Source organism: Corvus moneduloides, chromosome 3, assembly GCF_009650955.1.
Source record: "Corvus moneduloides isolate bCorMon1 chromosome 3, bCorMon1.pri, whole genome shotgun sequence".
NCBI lineage: Eukaryota > Metazoa > Chordata > Aves > Passeriformes > Corvidae > Corvus > Corvus moneduloides.
Window position 1 is genome coordinate 34,326,448 of NC_045478.1, and position 17,506 is coordinate 34,343,953.

At 37.2% G+C, this 17,506-nt stretch overlaps 2 protein-coding genes across 10 annotated transcripts in view; one reads left to right on the forward strand and one right to left on the reverse strand.

The window, feature by feature from the left end:
- Positions 1-4,532, forward strand: part of MYO6 (myosin VI) — a 104,854-nt gene extending 100,322 nt beyond the window's left edge. For all 4 annotated transcript variants that reach the window (XM_032104850.1, XM_032104851.1, XM_032104852.1 and 1 more), the window contains one exon: positions 1,118-4,532. In XM_032104850.1, the coding sequence (XP_031960741.1) occupies positions 1,118-1,317 (200 nt within the window). In that variant the 3' untranslated portion in view covers positions 1,318-4,532. The remainder of the gene's footprint in view (positions 1-1,117) is intronic.
- Positions 1-17,506, reverse strand: part of IMPG1 (interphotoreceptor matrix proteoglycan 1) — a 71,708-nt gene that overhangs the window by 9,711 nt on the left and 44,491 nt on the right. Inside the window, exons 13-19 of one of the 6 annotated variants that reach the window (XM_032104856.1) lie at positions 16,166-16,725; positions 15,167-15,386; positions 11,818-12,028; positions 9,832-10,008; positions 9,551-9,732; positions 9,154-9,237; positions 6,939-6,991 (exon numbers count right to left, since the gene is read on the reverse strand). In XM_032104856.1, coding sequence (XP_031960747.1) covers positions 9,206-9,237; positions 9,551-9,732; positions 9,832-10,008; positions 11,818-12,028; positions 15,167-15,386; positions 16,166-16,725 — 1,382 coding nt within the window. In that variant the 3' untranslated portion in view covers positions 6,939-6,991; positions 9,154-9,205. Of the gene's footprint in view, positions 1-6,938; positions 6,992-7,522; positions 8,375-9,153; positions 9,238-9,550; positions 9,733-9,831; positions 10,009-11,817; positions 12,029-15,166; positions 15,387-16,165; positions 16,726-17,506 lie in introns of those variants that run through there. The other 5 variants (XM_032104857.1, XM_032104859.1, XM_032104860.1 and 2 more) reach the window with 5 other exon arrangements.

Below are 17,506 nucleotides of genomic sequence, written 5' to 3' on the forward strand. Positions count from 1 at the left end.
TCTAGCTTTGATTACAATATGCACTATCATTTCCAATACTTTGATTGGGCATTGCAGAAGTCAGAAAAGGTCTACTTATCATTGTACGGTTTTTTAGTTAGCTGTGAAGAATTACAAGCAGTTTGTATCAAAACAATTTGTGCATATGTTACATTGTCTTTCCATAGCATGGGGCTATTAGCGAGCTGATGCTTTTACCCTATTTATGTTACCTAATATGGGAGAATAGTTTTTTAATCTAAAACATTTAAAATAAATTTGCAATGAATAGGTAGAGATTTATCTAGTAGTGAAATGTATCCACGTTTTCTGGAGGATAATGAGCAGGGGAGAAAACACAGGAGACATGCTGCTTATGGTTCTGTGTTTTGAGTCTTTGTATTTAACTTAGAGACTGAGGAAAAGGCCATAACCAATTTGTTTCACTTCGGAATTATGCTTTACTAGCAACAAAAGTTTGTTTTCTGCAAATTATTTTAAGTAGAATTCCTTGTACCAACTGTCACTGTTCAGTGCCAAAGCCCATAGCTAAAAGTAGCACTGCTGTCATGATCACCTGTTAAAAATAAGATTACAATTTAGTGTGTGAGCTACACCTATCATTTCATTGGATTGTCTGTGTTGGTCCCATTTGGTAAACAATGTTTGTTTTGGGTGGTAGGCTGGCAGATTAGCTACTTGATCCAAAGTCTGGAATTCTTAGTTGCTTTGCTACATTTAAACAAATAGTAAAGCAGTTCACTGTGAAGTGGCCTGAAATTGAAAGTATATGTAATCCAAATGCAGTTGTCATCCTGTAGTGGGTTTCAGAAGAATATACCAAGGTGATGAATTTTTAGCTTCTTTGCTTTATTCATTTTTGCTTGGTGTATAAGCACAACTTTGTCAATTGCACCATCTGATACCAGTTTATTCCTATACTGCTTTAGTGTTCTCTGTGTAACAAAAAGCCAGCAAACCGGAAGATAGCTGTATCTGAGGACTTCCTCATAAACTATGAAGTCTACTAGCAAACCAGAGCTACAGAGAGGAAATGTAATTGACAAAGGTCTAATCTTTATTAATGGGACCCTTGAATGATGTAAAAAATGTTTTCTTTCTCACTTTACCATTTCAGGTAAGGATGATATGGATATGTGTGAGCTTAATCTTGAAGAGACTGGCTTAACCCGAAAGCGAGGTGCTGAAATTTTACCAAGACAGTTTGAAGAAATTTGGGAGCGCTGTGGAGGTATCCAGTATCTCCAAAACGCAATTGCAAGCAGGCAAGCTCGCCCTACCTACGCTACGGCGATGCTGCAGAACCTGTTGAAATAACGGCATTTGGCACAGGAGTGTTCGGATGAGAGCCTTGCCCACGATACAAAGGGAAGAGCCCCTCTGTGCTACAGAGGGCGTAAACATTCTATAATCAGAGTAGATGTTTAATATAAAGTGAACAGATTTTATTAATCATGTGGTTTGTTCATTTGTACTTCATGATGTTTAATTTGTGTAGTGAACTTTACTAGGTATGAGGACCTTGAAGAAACTCCAGTCAGTGTAGTTTGTTGCATTTTGTTTATATGTTGCATTTTCTTAAACAGTTTCTGTTATAACTCTTAACACTTCTAAGCAATCTGTCTGTTCTTGGGTACCTATTGCAAAGAACTGCACTGCAACCACTTTTTTGTAAGATTCCTTCTTTAAAACACTGAATAGTTGGCTTCAAGTGGTGGCCTAGTAAAGAGAATATGCTGTTTCGAATAACTGGAATTGGGAGGCCTTAGCTTTGACTTCTGTTACGGTGAAGTCAGAGTATACTTTTATATAAATCTGAGACATTTTATGTCCTGATTTGCAAACTGGTTAGTGTCTGTATTTAATGATTTTTGTTTTTCCAGAACCTGATGGGAAATCCTCCTAAACTTGAGATCCCCATAAACTCTTATTTAATGCATTCTCTGTCGTAGTTTAAGAGAAATGGTTTTCTGTGCATTCCAAGAAGAGCATTCATGTATGTCAATATAATGTAATATTGGAGGTCCTCAAAGAATGTACTGCTCATTAGGGCTTATACCACTTCTCTCATAAATTCTTTTTTTTTTTCTCTTTAAGTACAAATCTGCTTTAGACTTTGTTTTTCTGACCACATTTCTGTTAGCAATTCTTGGACAGTTTGTTTAGCCAAGTAGTATAATTTCAATATATTACACAAATTTGTCCAAGCCTTATATCTGAAGGTATATAAGATTAAGGATAGCATCAAGGGAAATATGTTCAGCTTTTTGCCGGCAGTATAACTTAACTGAATATTGAGGCCTGAGCCTCAGAAATTCTCTTTATTTTAATTGTAACGAGATATACAAGGTCTGTACTTTTTGTTAGACTGTGTAAAAAATTGGTCCAATAACATAATGCATCTTAATACTATGTGCTGATGAAATAGCTACAATTTTTAGTGTACTGGAATATCATAGTGATTTGGATGCTGAGCTTTATATTCATCTCCTTTGTCAAGTTTCATAGCTTGTAACAGTTCCCTTATTAAGCAGTTTGTTTGGGGAGTTTTTGTGGGTGGGAATCATTAATTTCATACAGTTTTAAGACACAGCTCTTTCACTTACGTGAACATTGCTTTACCTTGCTGGCCATTATTTCAACAAATTAAACATGACCATTTGTTATCTCTCTGATAGAAATTCAAAATACAAGTAGCTTGATGTCCAATTATGTAGCTTGATTTAAAAATGAATTCTACCCCTTTTTAACTGACAGAGTTTGCATACAGTATAAAATAATTTCCTCACTCTTTACTCAGCATGAAACCTCTTGGAAACTTTAGTTTTTAAATGCATAAATATACTTAATTTTCAAGAGGTGTGGTTCTGTAGCACGGAGAAAGCTCCTTGCTGACCTTAGACTGTGGTTGCATGCCACAGTCTGCTTGTTATAAATGCACTCCTTACTGGAATAATGTGGAGATACTCAAGTGGTAGTTAACTCTCTACACACCCACTGCATCAGGGAATCTCAGCTTCCACTGCAGTTCCACTCTACTTCCTGGTCATGTGATTGCAAACAAGAAAATAGTTTTCATTTTACCCAAATTCTTCACTGAAACAGGCTTTTTTTGCTGGAAGATGCAAGGAGAAGTGCATCAGACTGCTGGCTGGAAAGTAGTGTGCAAACCTGTACAGTGTTGCATGAATTTAAAGGTGCAGCTTATGTAATTTAGGTTACTGGTTTAATGTGTTACTGCATTGGAACCAAAATGTCACAACTTCCAGTCCCTGGACACTTAGCACCGCAAGCAGCTGTGCTTGCTCATGTGATCCAAGTAATAAAAATCACTGGCCTGACCTGTGTTTATTTCTGTCTGGGTTTAGCTGCTTGACTTAACACATTCCATCTCAGTGTATATATCTTTAAAAATCCATGGATTTTATGAGACTGAACATAGTAAGCAAAGAACCTCAAATGCTTAAGTGTATGTGTAGGTATATACACAAATATGTGCTTAAATACTTTAGTATGTATGTGTGTAAACATACCCGCAGGGAACTTTAAATTAACTGAATTTTTCCAATCTTTAATCTCCTTTAGTTATGTCAGGATTTCCTTGACTGGCATCAGAAAGAAAATTTATTCTTCAGACTGGAGTATATGGAAATTTTTGTTTACTAAACTACTAACAGATAGGAGCTATCATGAAAATAAAATGGACTTGTAAATAGAGTAAGAGGGTCTGGTGGCTGGACATCTCAAATGAGATGTTCCCACCTCTCTGCACTGCTCCAGCAGTATGCCTGAGGGAAGCAGAAGATGCATTCCAGAAATCAGGGTATTCTAGTTTGCACAGTAGCAGGCTGCTTTTTTTCCCCCTTTTTTTACTACACACCAAAAGCAGCTTCTGCTCTTAGTTTTACCTTTTTGTGCAACAACGTTAATTTGCAGTTAGTTTCAGATTGTTTAATTTTTTTACATGTCTGGCAATATTTAGCTGCTTACCAGTTGTTTCCGTGGTCCCTCGTACCGTGCCAGATAATTACACAGTTGGTTGATTTGGAGAGGAAATATGAAAGGAGGCAAGGGGGTTGATCTTTAGGACTGTAGGATGACCTAATGCCCTTCTCATCTACAGTTATAGAGAAAATTATAATTTGGGTTTTAAAAAACACTGGCTTGGTTCCCTATGTGTTTGATTAAAAAAAAAAAAAAATTCTTCCTGCCTGTCAGTGAAGCTGTCCATTATAGTTGAGATCTGCCTAAAATGCTCCACAAAACAAAGGAGAGGAAGAGAATCACCACACTAGGCTACATTTCTGACTAGGTGACCCAGGAATATGCATTTTCTTGAGAATGCTACTTTTAAGATCCTAAGGTCATTCTATACTTGTCTTTTATCCACTGATAAGATTGTGTTTTCCTTTACCTAGTTGAATCCTCTGGGTTTTTCTCAAAAAATCTTTATTTAAAGTACTTAAATGACCTCCTCATACTGTACTGAAAATTAAAAATAAAAAATAAACACATTCTGTGTTGAAATCTCACTTGTATCTTCTTACCATTTTGTGTTTCAAAAAGCATAAGAGTTAATTAAGTTATGAGAAAGATGAAATTATTCCTTTGCTGGTACTGTCTACTGCTTTTCTATCAGATATTTTTGGTGCTTAAAGCTACTTTTTAAAGCTTTATTCTAGTAAATATTTTGTCTTTATTTTCTAAGGTAAGTGTTCCTCCAAAATAACATTCTGGTATTAAAAAATTCTCATTTTGTTATCTCAAATCTCACACTTAATCTCATTTTGAAACAAGTATCTTTTTACTTTTATTACTGCTTCTTTTTTAACATTTATTGCTATCATTTTCAATATGTCAGCCATTTTCTATGCTGTGTACTCTGCAGCCTTTTAATTTTAGATTGTGTCAGTCAGTGACTAGTGACACCAACTCTCTGGCTTTGGGGGTGTACGCTGTGTGGCAAGCTTTATGTTTGGGATGGAGATGTGGTATTGCTTTTGTGGGGGTTTGTTTGTTTGTTTGTTTTCCCCTTAGAGTCTAAGGGAACACTCTTGTCTTAAGGGCCAAATCAGAGTGGTAGTTTTTTAATTTAAAAAGATTCAAGTAATTCATACTTTATCTAGAAAATGTAGTTTTGTTTGCTTCCATATGGCTTTTATCTCTGATATAACTTTACATCAGTTTTAAAGTAACGTGTTGTGTTTTAGTGTAAGATTAAGTACCAATTCAATTCCCTGTGAAATTTTCAAGTAAATAGTTTTATTGTGTTTTATTGAAATACGAAAGATTTACCTCCAGCAAATATATTTGGTAATTAATAGTTGAGAGTGATAAATACAATCATGAATAATCATTGTTATAATACACATTTTAAAATTACTTATTTTTTAATCTGGCTAATGATAACTAGTATAGGTGGAAATACACCAAACACATACAAAAATACATTTGTAATGGAAAAAAATGGAATGCTATCAGCATTCTTAATGCATTCTTAGCTTACGTGAGCAATAGTGAAAAGCTAGCATTTGTAGGCAAGGATGACTTCCAGTGCCCTGCAAAAAGTATTTTTAAAGTCATTTTCTTCTGAAGTGTTACTGTGTAAAGCCACATTTTAGGTTTCTTCTTTATTTTTCTTTCCTACTTAAATAAAGTAAGTAAAAATACTATTTCAGCTGTAAAAACTCAACCTTGTATTCTTGGTGCATTGCCTTCATTCGTACGCAGTCACCAGTTCTGGTGGTTTTGCAGGCAAATCCATGCAGTTGTTTGGAATTTGTAAACAGTTCTTTTGAGTGGACTTGGGAAGGTAAACTAAAGTTCAGTCTTTGCTGTGGTAACTGCACAGTGCAAAGTAAGAATTGTCACTAAAATCAGCTGCTGTCCTGAATACACAAAAGTTTCACATCTGAATGAGGATGTTGTCATCCAGGATAGTCATGAACTTTGTAGAAGCTCAGTTTGAGCTGTAAGTACGACTTCTGGTGTGCACCAAGCAGCAAACCAGTGCCTGAACACAACACTGGTACAGAATATAAATAGAGATAAATTCTCAAGAAAAAAATACTCAAGATAAAATGATGCTCATACTTGAATCAGGATTGTGGATTCATAGTGCATAAATTAATATGCCTACAAAGTACTTAATGGCCACCCATTGTTTGTTTAGATTTCTTCTACAAAAACTAACAGTAACCTCTCAAAATTATTTGTGTGTATACTGAGTCTAAAGCATAGGTGCTCGTGTGCAATTCTAATCTACTCACTACCAGGAGGGTGCTTGTGAATTTAAATCTCATTATCTGAAAAGCTGAAACTCCACATATCGTGCCTTAGCAAAAAGTTTGAAGTCTTAGGATAACCCGACAGTGTCACAATCACCAGAAATTAAACAGCTAAGTGTATATGTACATATGTAAAAAGAAGTGTTTATTAACAGAAAAATAGGTATCTGATGTTCACAGAAACCCTTGAAAAATTAAATCCATCTTCTGTGTGATTTGCAATGTGAGCATTGCAGGGAGAGAATGAAGAAGTTCCCAAATGCTTTTTATGTGGCCTTTGGTCAATGACAATGGTTATTTCCATTCACCATTTGCATCAGTGTGTGTAAGGAAGGTTAATGAAGGGGCATAGAAATGCGGTGAAGTTCACTGACATTTTTACCAGAACAACTGTGACTTACAATATTGAAAAATGTCACAGCTCAGTAAGATCTGTTTCTAGCATTCAGCTCTTAAATAAGATGTGTAAGCACCAGAAGCTTAATGCATGCATCTTAATGGTGGGGACTTCCTACCAGGCATTTTAGACATGAACAAATAGCTGCTCAACGTGGTCATTTGCTTTCCTTCAGCAAAACTATTTTTTTTTAATGTGCACTGATTTTAGAGCCAAAATTTTTTATCTTCAGGAATCCTTGATTTTTTTTTTTTCTACTTATCCTGAAGCCCAGTCTTAAATAATGCAGGCCTTCTTTCTTGAGTACCTATAAGAGAAAGTCTCATAAGACGTTTGAAAAGCATTGTTGAATTTGAAAATGTTCTGTTTATCTTATAGCTAATAGGCAAGGTCACACTAAAATCTGTAGAGATAATTGTAGTTCATTGTAAGGAGAATTGAGCCTTAAGAAGAGAAGGCTTCAGGGAGACCTTCTAGTGGCCTTTCGGTACCTAAAGGGCACCCAAGAAGGAGGGAGAGAGACTTTTTGCAAGGGCAAGGAGTGACAGGACAAGAGGAAATAGCTTTAAACTGAAAGAGATTTAGATTAGATGTAAGGAAGAAATTCTTAACTGTGAGGGTGGTGAGGCACAGATAGAGATTGCCCAGAGAAGTTGTGGATATGCCATCCCTTGATATGTTAAAGGTTGTTAGTTTTTGAAAGACTAATTGGGTAAAACCCCACCCAGTCAAAACCCCCTCTGATTACTAAGCTTTGCAATAACTTTCCATGCAGTGATTCTATAACTAAACTGGAGAGATCTTTTCATATTTGGGAAGGATTAGAAGGTTATTTTAGCTTCTACTGGAACTTTGTGCCTATTTTCATATATGCCTTTATAAATACAGAGCTGTACTTACTGTAGATAATACATCCTAGAAAGCTGTCACTGCTGTCATTACATATTGCAAACCAGAATTTAAATACTGAATTTTCAATTTGGCCTACAAGCTCTAGATAGCCACATCCTCCTGAAAATTCAGTTGAAGTGCCATACTCAGTTTTCAACATTTTGGCCCCAAAGGAGTTTTCTAGATTGTGACATCAAAGTGCTGCTCTTATTTTCAGCTAATGAAAGCTGTTCTACATTCATTTTATTCCTGCATTGATTTTTTTCAAATCATTAAAAACATTTTGAATGTAGGGGTGGTGTAAACATTCACTGTGAACTTAAAAAACAGTGATAAATAGTCACCTAACTTTTTCAAATCCGTTTCAATTTTGTGGTTGCTGGATTCCTCACCACATTAATTTATTTAACTAGATCTTGAGAAGAGTTTGGTCAATGTACCTTTGACAATTAAAATATGGTCTAGATGTCACAGACCTAGTTTTCTTTCACAGATGTGCCATTTTATTACTTTAATAAAATATTTAATGCTTTTCTATGTAGTAATTTTAAGTAGTTTAGCTAGTATGAAAGTTTATTGGTCTACAATTTCCCATGGGCACATTTCTTTTAAGATGGGTGTAAAATACTAATTGCAAACATCTGCGCTGTTGCTTTTATGAGCAGTGAAGCCAAGTTCATTCTTGAGCTTTTCCAAACTGCTGCTCCCTGCTGCTTTGTTCATCTCTATGTTTGCATTCCAGTCCCCTCATTTTCAGCTCAGTCTGTAAATGTGGCCGGAGTACCGGAAGAGACCAGACCTGGGTATGATGAAGATCAGTGAAAATAAATCTTTCTATATGGTGTCATTGCTTGTTCCTTTATTTAATAACAATAAACCTGTAAGGAGCCAAAGAATCACGTAGTTGGTGTCCTGTCTTCCACAATGTCCAGCCAGTGCCAAGGGCACTCCTGTACTGATACTCGCCCCGAAAAAAATGGATGCTAACAGCTACAGCAAAACCTTTTGGTTTCTGATAGGGTTGTAATTCAGAAAAATGAAAATGGCGAAGTAAAGCTTTTTACCGATCAAGAGGACATACTCAGATACATCAGAAACAGTCTGCCAATTTTATAGGAATTTTTGACTCAACTTTTCTCCTGTCTTTTTTTTCCCCACAAAGATACAAGGAGTTTTAAGTTGCAAAACTTGAAATAATACTTGATATATGAGCAGTATTCTGCTCAAATTAGGATTCCTACTTGTTCAAACTCTATGTAGCTTAACCAGACTGAGTGATCTGAGATTTTAAGTGATCTAGTACTGCTATTTAAACCTCCCCTTTGGTTTGCATTTTGTGTTAATTTGTCATTTCAGGTATTTCTTCCTTCACATGTTCCAGTGACTGCCACATTACCACATGGTTATACAAAATAGAACTTTGTTACAGAACAACATTTAAGAAGAAATTGTAGTTGTCGTATCAAGCATCCAAAAAATCCGAGCTTTTCTTTGTATGGAATTACTACAAAGAGGCTCCCTGGTAACATTAACAAATGGGACACAACAGATTTTTAATTCTTGAAAATAGCCACAAACCTTGGTTTTGTCTGGCTGATGCTGGAAACGAAGAATTCCAGAGACTAACTTGTCAGTCTTGGTTTCGTAAACTCATCTGGTGACCTACAAGAGTTAAAAAAAAATCCTCAAACCACTACTTATTTCACTAAATGACAAAAAGCACTCAGATAGGATAGACTGCCAGAGCCATGCAAGAGAGCTGTAAGAAAAGCAGTTCTACAGTCCTGGTATGAAATCTACACTGCAGTAAGTGTGGAAAGCAATGAATGCATTAGTATTTTCAGTTCTGAAATTGGCAAGCAAGACAGTAGCTTCAAGTTTGATTTAGTTGTGGAGTTAATACATGGAGGTGGACCTGTTATTTCAGGTGGGGCTGTTTGTTGAGGGATAAGAGAGGGATTTCCGTGCAGTTTACCTCCAGGCTGAATTGTGTTTTCAAGGTCCTGTAATGCTTCGTGATCAAGGATCTCTGAGGAACTGAGACAAGCACTTACACTGCAGGCTGTGTGACAAAAGCTAGATAGGGGTTCATCGTGTTCAAAAGCAGGGTTAATCCTTACAGCACTTTCTGAATTGCAGCTGCTGAGAGTAGGACCTCTACAATGCAGAACATTTTTGTTTAGATAAGATTTTAAATTGCAAAAGAAACAAAAGGAATACTTTGAAAGGTGAAGAAGAAGACTGTGAGCAGCTTACTGCAAATTAGAGTTTCTTTTGCATTTTCTTCTTATCTTAATAATTAAAATGATGAAAAGAAAACCAAGGCTTCCTAAGCCAAGAATGAGAGGTTTAAAACTGAAGGGTTGTATGGGTTCTGGACCAAATTTTGCACAGCGCTGTCCTTGGTAAAGCTGGTGTCTACGTACAGGACATCTAAAATAAGGAAAGGAAGAGAAAAAATGTACAGAACTTGAAGGCAAAAAATACTGAGTACCTAAAATGAGAACAAAGGAAATTCTTCCAATTTAATATGACCACATTATTTCCACTACAAATAATCGCTATGTGTCTGCATGAAAATAATGTGATTGATGATAGGGAAAGATAATATTTTTACATTCATGAGAGTGAGTTAATAATAAGCCACTAATATATTCCTTGCTGACCTACAAATTTTAAAGAAGTTATGAATTTTAAATCTCTCTTGACAAATTTCTAGCCCCAGAGCTAACATTTGTGTTTTAGAACCTTAGAAGCTCAGGTGTGTTTTAAGGTAATGTCCGAATACATCTTTGAAGCCTATATTCTGTTTTCTGGTGATTTCACTCTGAGTAGCAAGGTCTGAAATAAGAGTTCTATGACAAATAGCAGGGCTCTACTCCTCTTTACAGGACAAGGGAAAAGTGAACTTACGTGGAACACAAGTGCAAATAATAGGCCATAATTTTCTCTCTGACTGTACACATTTGCACAAGCTGTCAGTTTGACACTGGTGGTAATTTGTAACTTGCTGTAATTCACAAAACTTTTCATTTATTATTTTTAATACTTTTATAGTTCCATGTGATGGTTTGGTTATACCTGTACATCAAGTCAGGGCTTTTCTGAATGGGAAAAATGTTATTTTCCTCAGTGCATCAGTATTGGTGTAGTAGGTTGAACCCCTTGCTACCTTAGCAAAGCTTTGAAGAGGCTCTTTCTCGTTCACAGGCTGATTTCTAGTACTAAATGCTGCAGCTGCACTACTGTGGCTCTGCAAGTAAGGAATTTGGCAGTAACTATGGCAAATTCAATATAACTTCTGTGATACCCATTGAAAAAAATTAATTTTGGCAGTTGGGTTGTTACAGTGTATATAATTTGAATAATTTGTCCAGTGGTCTTATTTTTTGATGTTAATCCTAAGTAAGGTAAAAGATGTATCATTCACCTAGCCAAAGTATTAGGAGAGAATAAACAAATGCAAGAATTGTACCTTGATTCTTGCTTATGTACATGGCTGGTCAGCTACTGCGTGACAGTCGAGTGTACAGTTTCACATAATGCTCTGAATTGTCTAGTCTTACAATGAGAAGACACTTGATACTTTGTAAAGAGTTAATATGTTCAGGTACTGTGTGCTTCTCGATATTGACTTAAGATAATTCCGTTTAAAAATCCTTAGGGAATATATTTGCGGTCAGGAAGAGCTGTTAATCTTCAAGTCCTTCCCAGAAAGGCCTGAAAGCAGCCTCAGCCTCCATGTGCTTTATTTATTTATTATCTATCACAGCAGTCTTCATAGCTGTGTCTATATGAATAAAGATTTCCTTTTTAATACATCTTAGAAAAGGGTAATTTCTTAAAATTTCTTAAAATGCTACCAGTTTTGCTAATCGATAGCAAAACTGTGAATGTGTTATTTCATTTTTCCAAAGTGTATTTGGAAATCGAAAGGAATGAACGCTTTTGTGTATGTCATCTCTGCCAATGATGCTGAATTTCTACTAAATTTCTGAAGCATCTTTAAAAATAACTGGATCATGATGTTCTGTGTATGCTAACAGGCAGAAATGGATTTATCCATGGTGAGACTATTAACACTTTAGAAGGGTATTTGCAGCGTGACTTACAGTATCAGAATGTCGAGGTTTTGGCTTATTAGTGTAGTTTATGCTGTTGGAAAGTATAAGCTCAGCCCTTCTTTTTCATGCAATGCACATTACCAGGGGGCTGAATTCATGTCAATCACCATCTATTTACCTGCAGACAGCTCCTCTTCCTGGAACCAGCTCACATTTCCCACCATTGACACAGAGATGGGGCTCCAGCTCGCACAGGCTCCGGCAGGGCAACCCATCCTGGCTGGCGTAGCCAGGCTTGCAAAGGCAGTCGGCCTCTTTTGTCCACTCGTTCATTATGCATTCAGAAAACTTGTCACATGCCATGAATTTGCAGGGGTCTGCCCGATCAGCTGTAAAGGATGGGTAAATCATTTACTGAAGCATTACCCTAAAGGGCCTTGGCAAGGCTTGTGGCAGCCAGAGAAAACAGCTCACATTTACTGGCCTGTCACTTGGGTGTGCTAACAGGAGGATGTGTCCAGCATGGAAGGACACACAGCCTTCTTCCTGTACAGGACACAGCAAGCATGCAAGTTCATGCTGACTTCTGCACTTATTTACCCTATCCCTGTTAAGCTGTGATTTTATTTTCATCTCACTGACAAGGATTTTCACATTTAGATATTTTTATCCTGTTTTTGCTGTGAGTGTTAGCATCATACTCATGGATCCCGTGCTACAGCCTTACAAGTGAGAAATAATTTCAACTGTAATGATCTTATAATTTAGGACAAGACAGAGGGATGGGATTATTGAATATTGCACAATATTAAGACCTGCTATATAGAAATACTGTCGTATTCCAAAAGAAAATATATGCTTACAGGGTTTGTAGTGGGCTTTTTGTTGCTTAAGTTTCTTCGTTTTGTGGTATGTTAACATTGGGAAGGCTTGCTGGGGTTTTTGTTTTGTTTTTTACATATTAGTAAGGGATGCCTCTGTGAGATTAAGGGAAAAGGACCCTGCTGATGTTCATGGGAAGGCCCAAATCAGAGACAGCTGTTACACAAGTCTGCTTCTCCTTTCCCATTCTCTGCTTCTTACTAGAAATGAAAGGGAAAAAAAAAGACACCCAGAAAGAGTGATTTTAACCCAGGGCTCAACCCCTCAGCCCAGCTTGTGCTGATGGGGTGATGAGGAGGAGGGCTGCATCCACCAGTCTTGCCTCATGGAGCTTGTTTCCTGTATACCATGGGGCAAAAACCTTAAAAGGCAAAAGATGAGAAGCAGACCAGGGGATACAAATCCTGTTCTTGCCAGCAAACAGTCCCAGTAAGATATATGAATCCAGAAAGGAAAAGAAAAAAAAAGTGAACAAAACTAGGAAAAGAGAGCAGCGAAGGAAATGAGAGCAGATATACCTGTATGAGCTGGGCTATGTGATCCTTTATGTAGGTTAAAAGGAAGATTTGTACTGGATATTGCAGCTTGTTACCTGCAGCAACTAACTGGGCTTAAAGTTTCTTCTGCAGCCACTTCATGCTCTATGCTAGATGCTCAGTAATACTAATTTCAATGAAAAATGAGGATTGCATTTGTTATAGGAGTGCTGAAAATCTCAGACACACACTGGGATATGCTTCAGTGGTAGAAATGAATCCATCAGAGCAGTTCACTTATAACCCCTCGATAATTCTATGGCTATTTCCTGCTTTGAATGTTTGACTAGTGGGTTTTAGCATGCACCATTTGCCTTTGCTGTATCAATGTGCATGTTGGTTTGATATGTCCTTTGCTCCTGGACTGTGAGTGTGTGCACTTGTCAACTCCAACAACAAGGAGAGCTTGGCATGAGCATTTGGCTGGGTCGAGTTTTTGTGATAATGTTTCATCTTTTTTAATACATAACTGCATACTTTGTTGTATTTTCTGATTTCACTTCATTTAGATTACAGAAATACTGCATGCAGGTATTTTTAAAAGTCCTTCTTTATGGTGTTATTTATGACCAGTGCATTCAGCCCTTTGCAGCTGCTGACTCTTGATATGTATTTTGGACTGTAAGAGGCCCATCCATGTTTAACTTTGGTAGAACATCATTACCACTAGATGGCTCTCAGTTTCACAATAAAGAGGAATTTGCTTGTATTTCCTTAATTTGCTACCCAGGTTGGGGTTTATTTATTTGCTTGTTTTCTGAAATGAAAACACATCAGGCTTTGAAACATCTGTGTTGGAATATACTGGTTTTGTAAACACAGTTTCTTCTATTTTGACTGCATACTATTGCTTGTAAGACTTGAAAGATCAGCTCCTTCAACAAACTCTCTGTAATAATGTTTTCTTGAATTAATGTTGAAATACCACGTCAGCAAAGCATATCAGATGAAGATGAAAGACTTAAAAATTTTTCTGAATTTGCATTTCTGAATTTTTATTTAATGAAAATTTATTACTAAATCAAGGGACATGCGGCAGCCCGAAGTTCACTCTTTATATAATGAATTAATTAATTGTATATTCATTAATTTTTATATTTTTATAATGAATTAATGAATAATACTTTATTCATCAAACATCAGTTTATCATGGCAGTATTTGAAGGGTAGAATACTGTGATTTTGTTAACTTTCTTTACCACAAGGTACCTATGCTTTTAGTGGCCACAAAGACGTATGTAAAATGAAAACTGGTTAGAAACTGCCTGCCTGAATTGTAAATGGATTTTTGTTCTGAAATTGTCAGAGATCTGTACATAGAAAGACAGCTTAACCAAAACTCCTAAAAATATCTTCATACCTTTGCTATTGTTCTTCTCCACGACAATGAAATTAAATTCAACCCTGAAATAATTACCAGAGTCTGAAAATAGATTCAGGCTTCAATTTTATAAAACAGTATCGTTTTTGAAAACACTAAGCTTTTGACATAAGAATAGTGTCTAGACATGTAGTTACTGACTTTCTACTGTTTAACAAAGACTAAAAACTCATTTGAAAGAGATAAATCCAGAGGGATTCTAGAATTACAAATCTATGGAGTGCTACATGAAGTCATGCTCCAGTTAGTATCTGTAGAATCCAATTATTCATAAAAATTGTCTCCTTTTGTTTTGAATGCTGTATCCCTTTAAAAAAGATTTAATGATGCTCTAGACCATGGTTTGCTTACAACATTGCAATAATCATCAGAAATTATGTTTACATACTCAGGTGCAAGAATTTCATGTCACACCTGCAAACTGCATATGAGCATTTCTTATGCCTGTCTTCACCCAACCCTTGTTCTAGACAACAATCTATTTGTCTCTGAAAAGCAGTAGGTGAACATGTACAGCCCAACAGCCCCACCCAGCTTTTCATTACAGTACGAAAATACATCTGCAGAGAATTTGCAACATCTTTTTTGTCTTACTACTCCCTGTCACTGGGAGGCTGTTGCTAATATGGTTATTTCCAAGACAGTCATACTTCTGAAACTGTAACAGCCTGAAAGAAGATGGTCTGCTTGGTTTTGATTTTGCACTTACATTAGTAACGCAATCTTACCTGGCTCAATATCCAGGGAATAGCTGTCAATCTCCAAATTGAGGTGTTGGGCTGCAGCATCACAGAAATCTTCCAAAACACAATGTACTGCTTCTGTGATATTGTATGGCACTGTCCTGGCAAATTTCATTTTGCTGTTCACAATCACACTTCCGTTCCTGAAGTTGAGAATTTCCAAGTGCTTAAAACCGGTAAGGTTGGACTGAAGGTATGGAAGTAGCTGCAAAACAGAGACTTGCCTTTATTTTAACTTACTGTCAGGGTCTACCTGCTATTAATTTCTCTTATAGTCAATTTTCATTAACAAATGCACACATCACAGATTTATTTCCCTAAGTTTAATACAATTGTTAAGCTCCACTAGCAAATTAACTTTTCTGTTTAGCAGTATCTTCTTCTGGATTTCTGGACTTTTCTCAATAATGTATTGAGATGGATGGGCAGCAATTTCCCCTGTAATGAAATGCATAGCAACTGGGGAGTTTATTCATCTGGAAGAGAAAAAAATTACCTCACTCAAAAGCCAACTTACTTATTTTCAAACATTCAATCCAGGCAGGTTAGGGCATAGTATTATAGGCATGTTACTGATCTGACCTGTGCCCTATTGTACCCACAGAGAAAATCCATATCTAATCACAGTCTATGCTATGATATATTTTTAAAGGCCTATTTTTAAATGCAGCAGGCAGACACAAGCCTTAGATATAATCAGCACTGCTATACTGTTGGCGTGGATCTAAGAAAAAGCCAAATAAATTACATGCTGGCATATATCTGGGTTTTCTTGAGCAAGTAAAAACTTTCATCACTGACGTCATAAACTCTGTCTTCATACTCTAAGGGCATCCCAGGCTTATGTATCCTTTAAAATACAGCTTATCAGATTGAATCATAGTAGGGTTGATTATTGTTAAAAACTGTGCACTTCAGTGTATTCCTTCAAAGTGCACCTGATTACCACACTTGTTGAACTTGTTCAAGTTGATTTTCACCCACCAATTGCATGAACTGTTGTTCTAGTGCTTTGTATTCTGTCGAACTCCTGTTGAAGAGGTCATCGGAGAAGTGCATGTTGGTTACCCTCAGGCTGAAGAAAACCACGAGCTCTTTGCCTTTGGCTGCAGTTGTCATGGAGCTGGTAGTGACGTACTTCAGCACTGGTGCTGGGGTGGTTTCTGCAGGTTCAGTGGTCAGCACTGAGATAAAACCACTGCCCTGCTCCCCTTCATACAGCCCTGCTGTGCTCGTGGCACCGATGAGATCCAGCTCGGCAGTGATGTCCTGCACCCCTTCACCCATGCCACCTTCAGGAACGCCCTCCTTTACTGAGGAATCTGGTAATTCAAGGGACTGCTCGATGATCTCAGAGGGGCTGTAGGATGGGCTGGTGGCTGCAGGCAGAGGTGCTATTGATGGCAGCACATCTGTAATAACAGCTCCAGGCTGCACAGTGGAGACATGACTTGGACCAGTAAAGACAGGCAACGTGTCATAAGTGCTGGCTGTAACAAAAATGTCATCACCTGATGATTCTAGTTCTTCCATGATCTTAACTGCTGCAGGAAAACAGGGTAAAATCAAATTAGCCATGTTGAAAATTAAGCATAAAAAACATTGAGCGTGGAAAAAAACATGTATATGGGATTTCCACTGAAACATTTTTAACAAGTTTAACAGTATTTAAATAAGAAAATGTTAACTCCATCACCAGGGAAGAACTACTGGAATAAAATACCACATACACATGTTTGAGTGATGAGATTTCTGTGGGTTCTGTGGTTAGTAGTTATGCTTGGCAAGTATTTCCTGAGCCTCTAAAGCACATTCTTGTTCTGAAGGTACATAATCACACTGTCAGTATATATTGTCTCAAAGAGGAAATTGGAGCTTTGAGTTCTCTGCTTGGAACACTTGTATGCCAGAGTCATTCTGTTCCCCTCTGCAAAAAGTTAAAGCAATCATAAAATGCTAAAATCACAAAAAACAATACAGACCCTCCAGATGCAAACTGTGTCAATTTACCCAAAAGACAACAGCACCAATGAAAAATATTCAAACCTTAAGAAGCCATCTACTGCACCTGAACCAGAGCTTTTATGGGGTCCCCATCGGGGCTTGGCATGGATCTAGGATATGTGATAGCTGTAGCTGAAATCCAAATCTGAATTGTCAGGAATGCTTCTCTTTGAAATCGGCTTGCAGCTACCTGGCCACAATGACTTCAGTGATGGCCTCCACCAACAGCCACCTGCCCAAACTGGTGACTTTGTCCTTTTCCAGTGATCTACCATTCTTCACAGGGAACTTTTACCAGCCCCCTGCAGGCAAAATCACCTA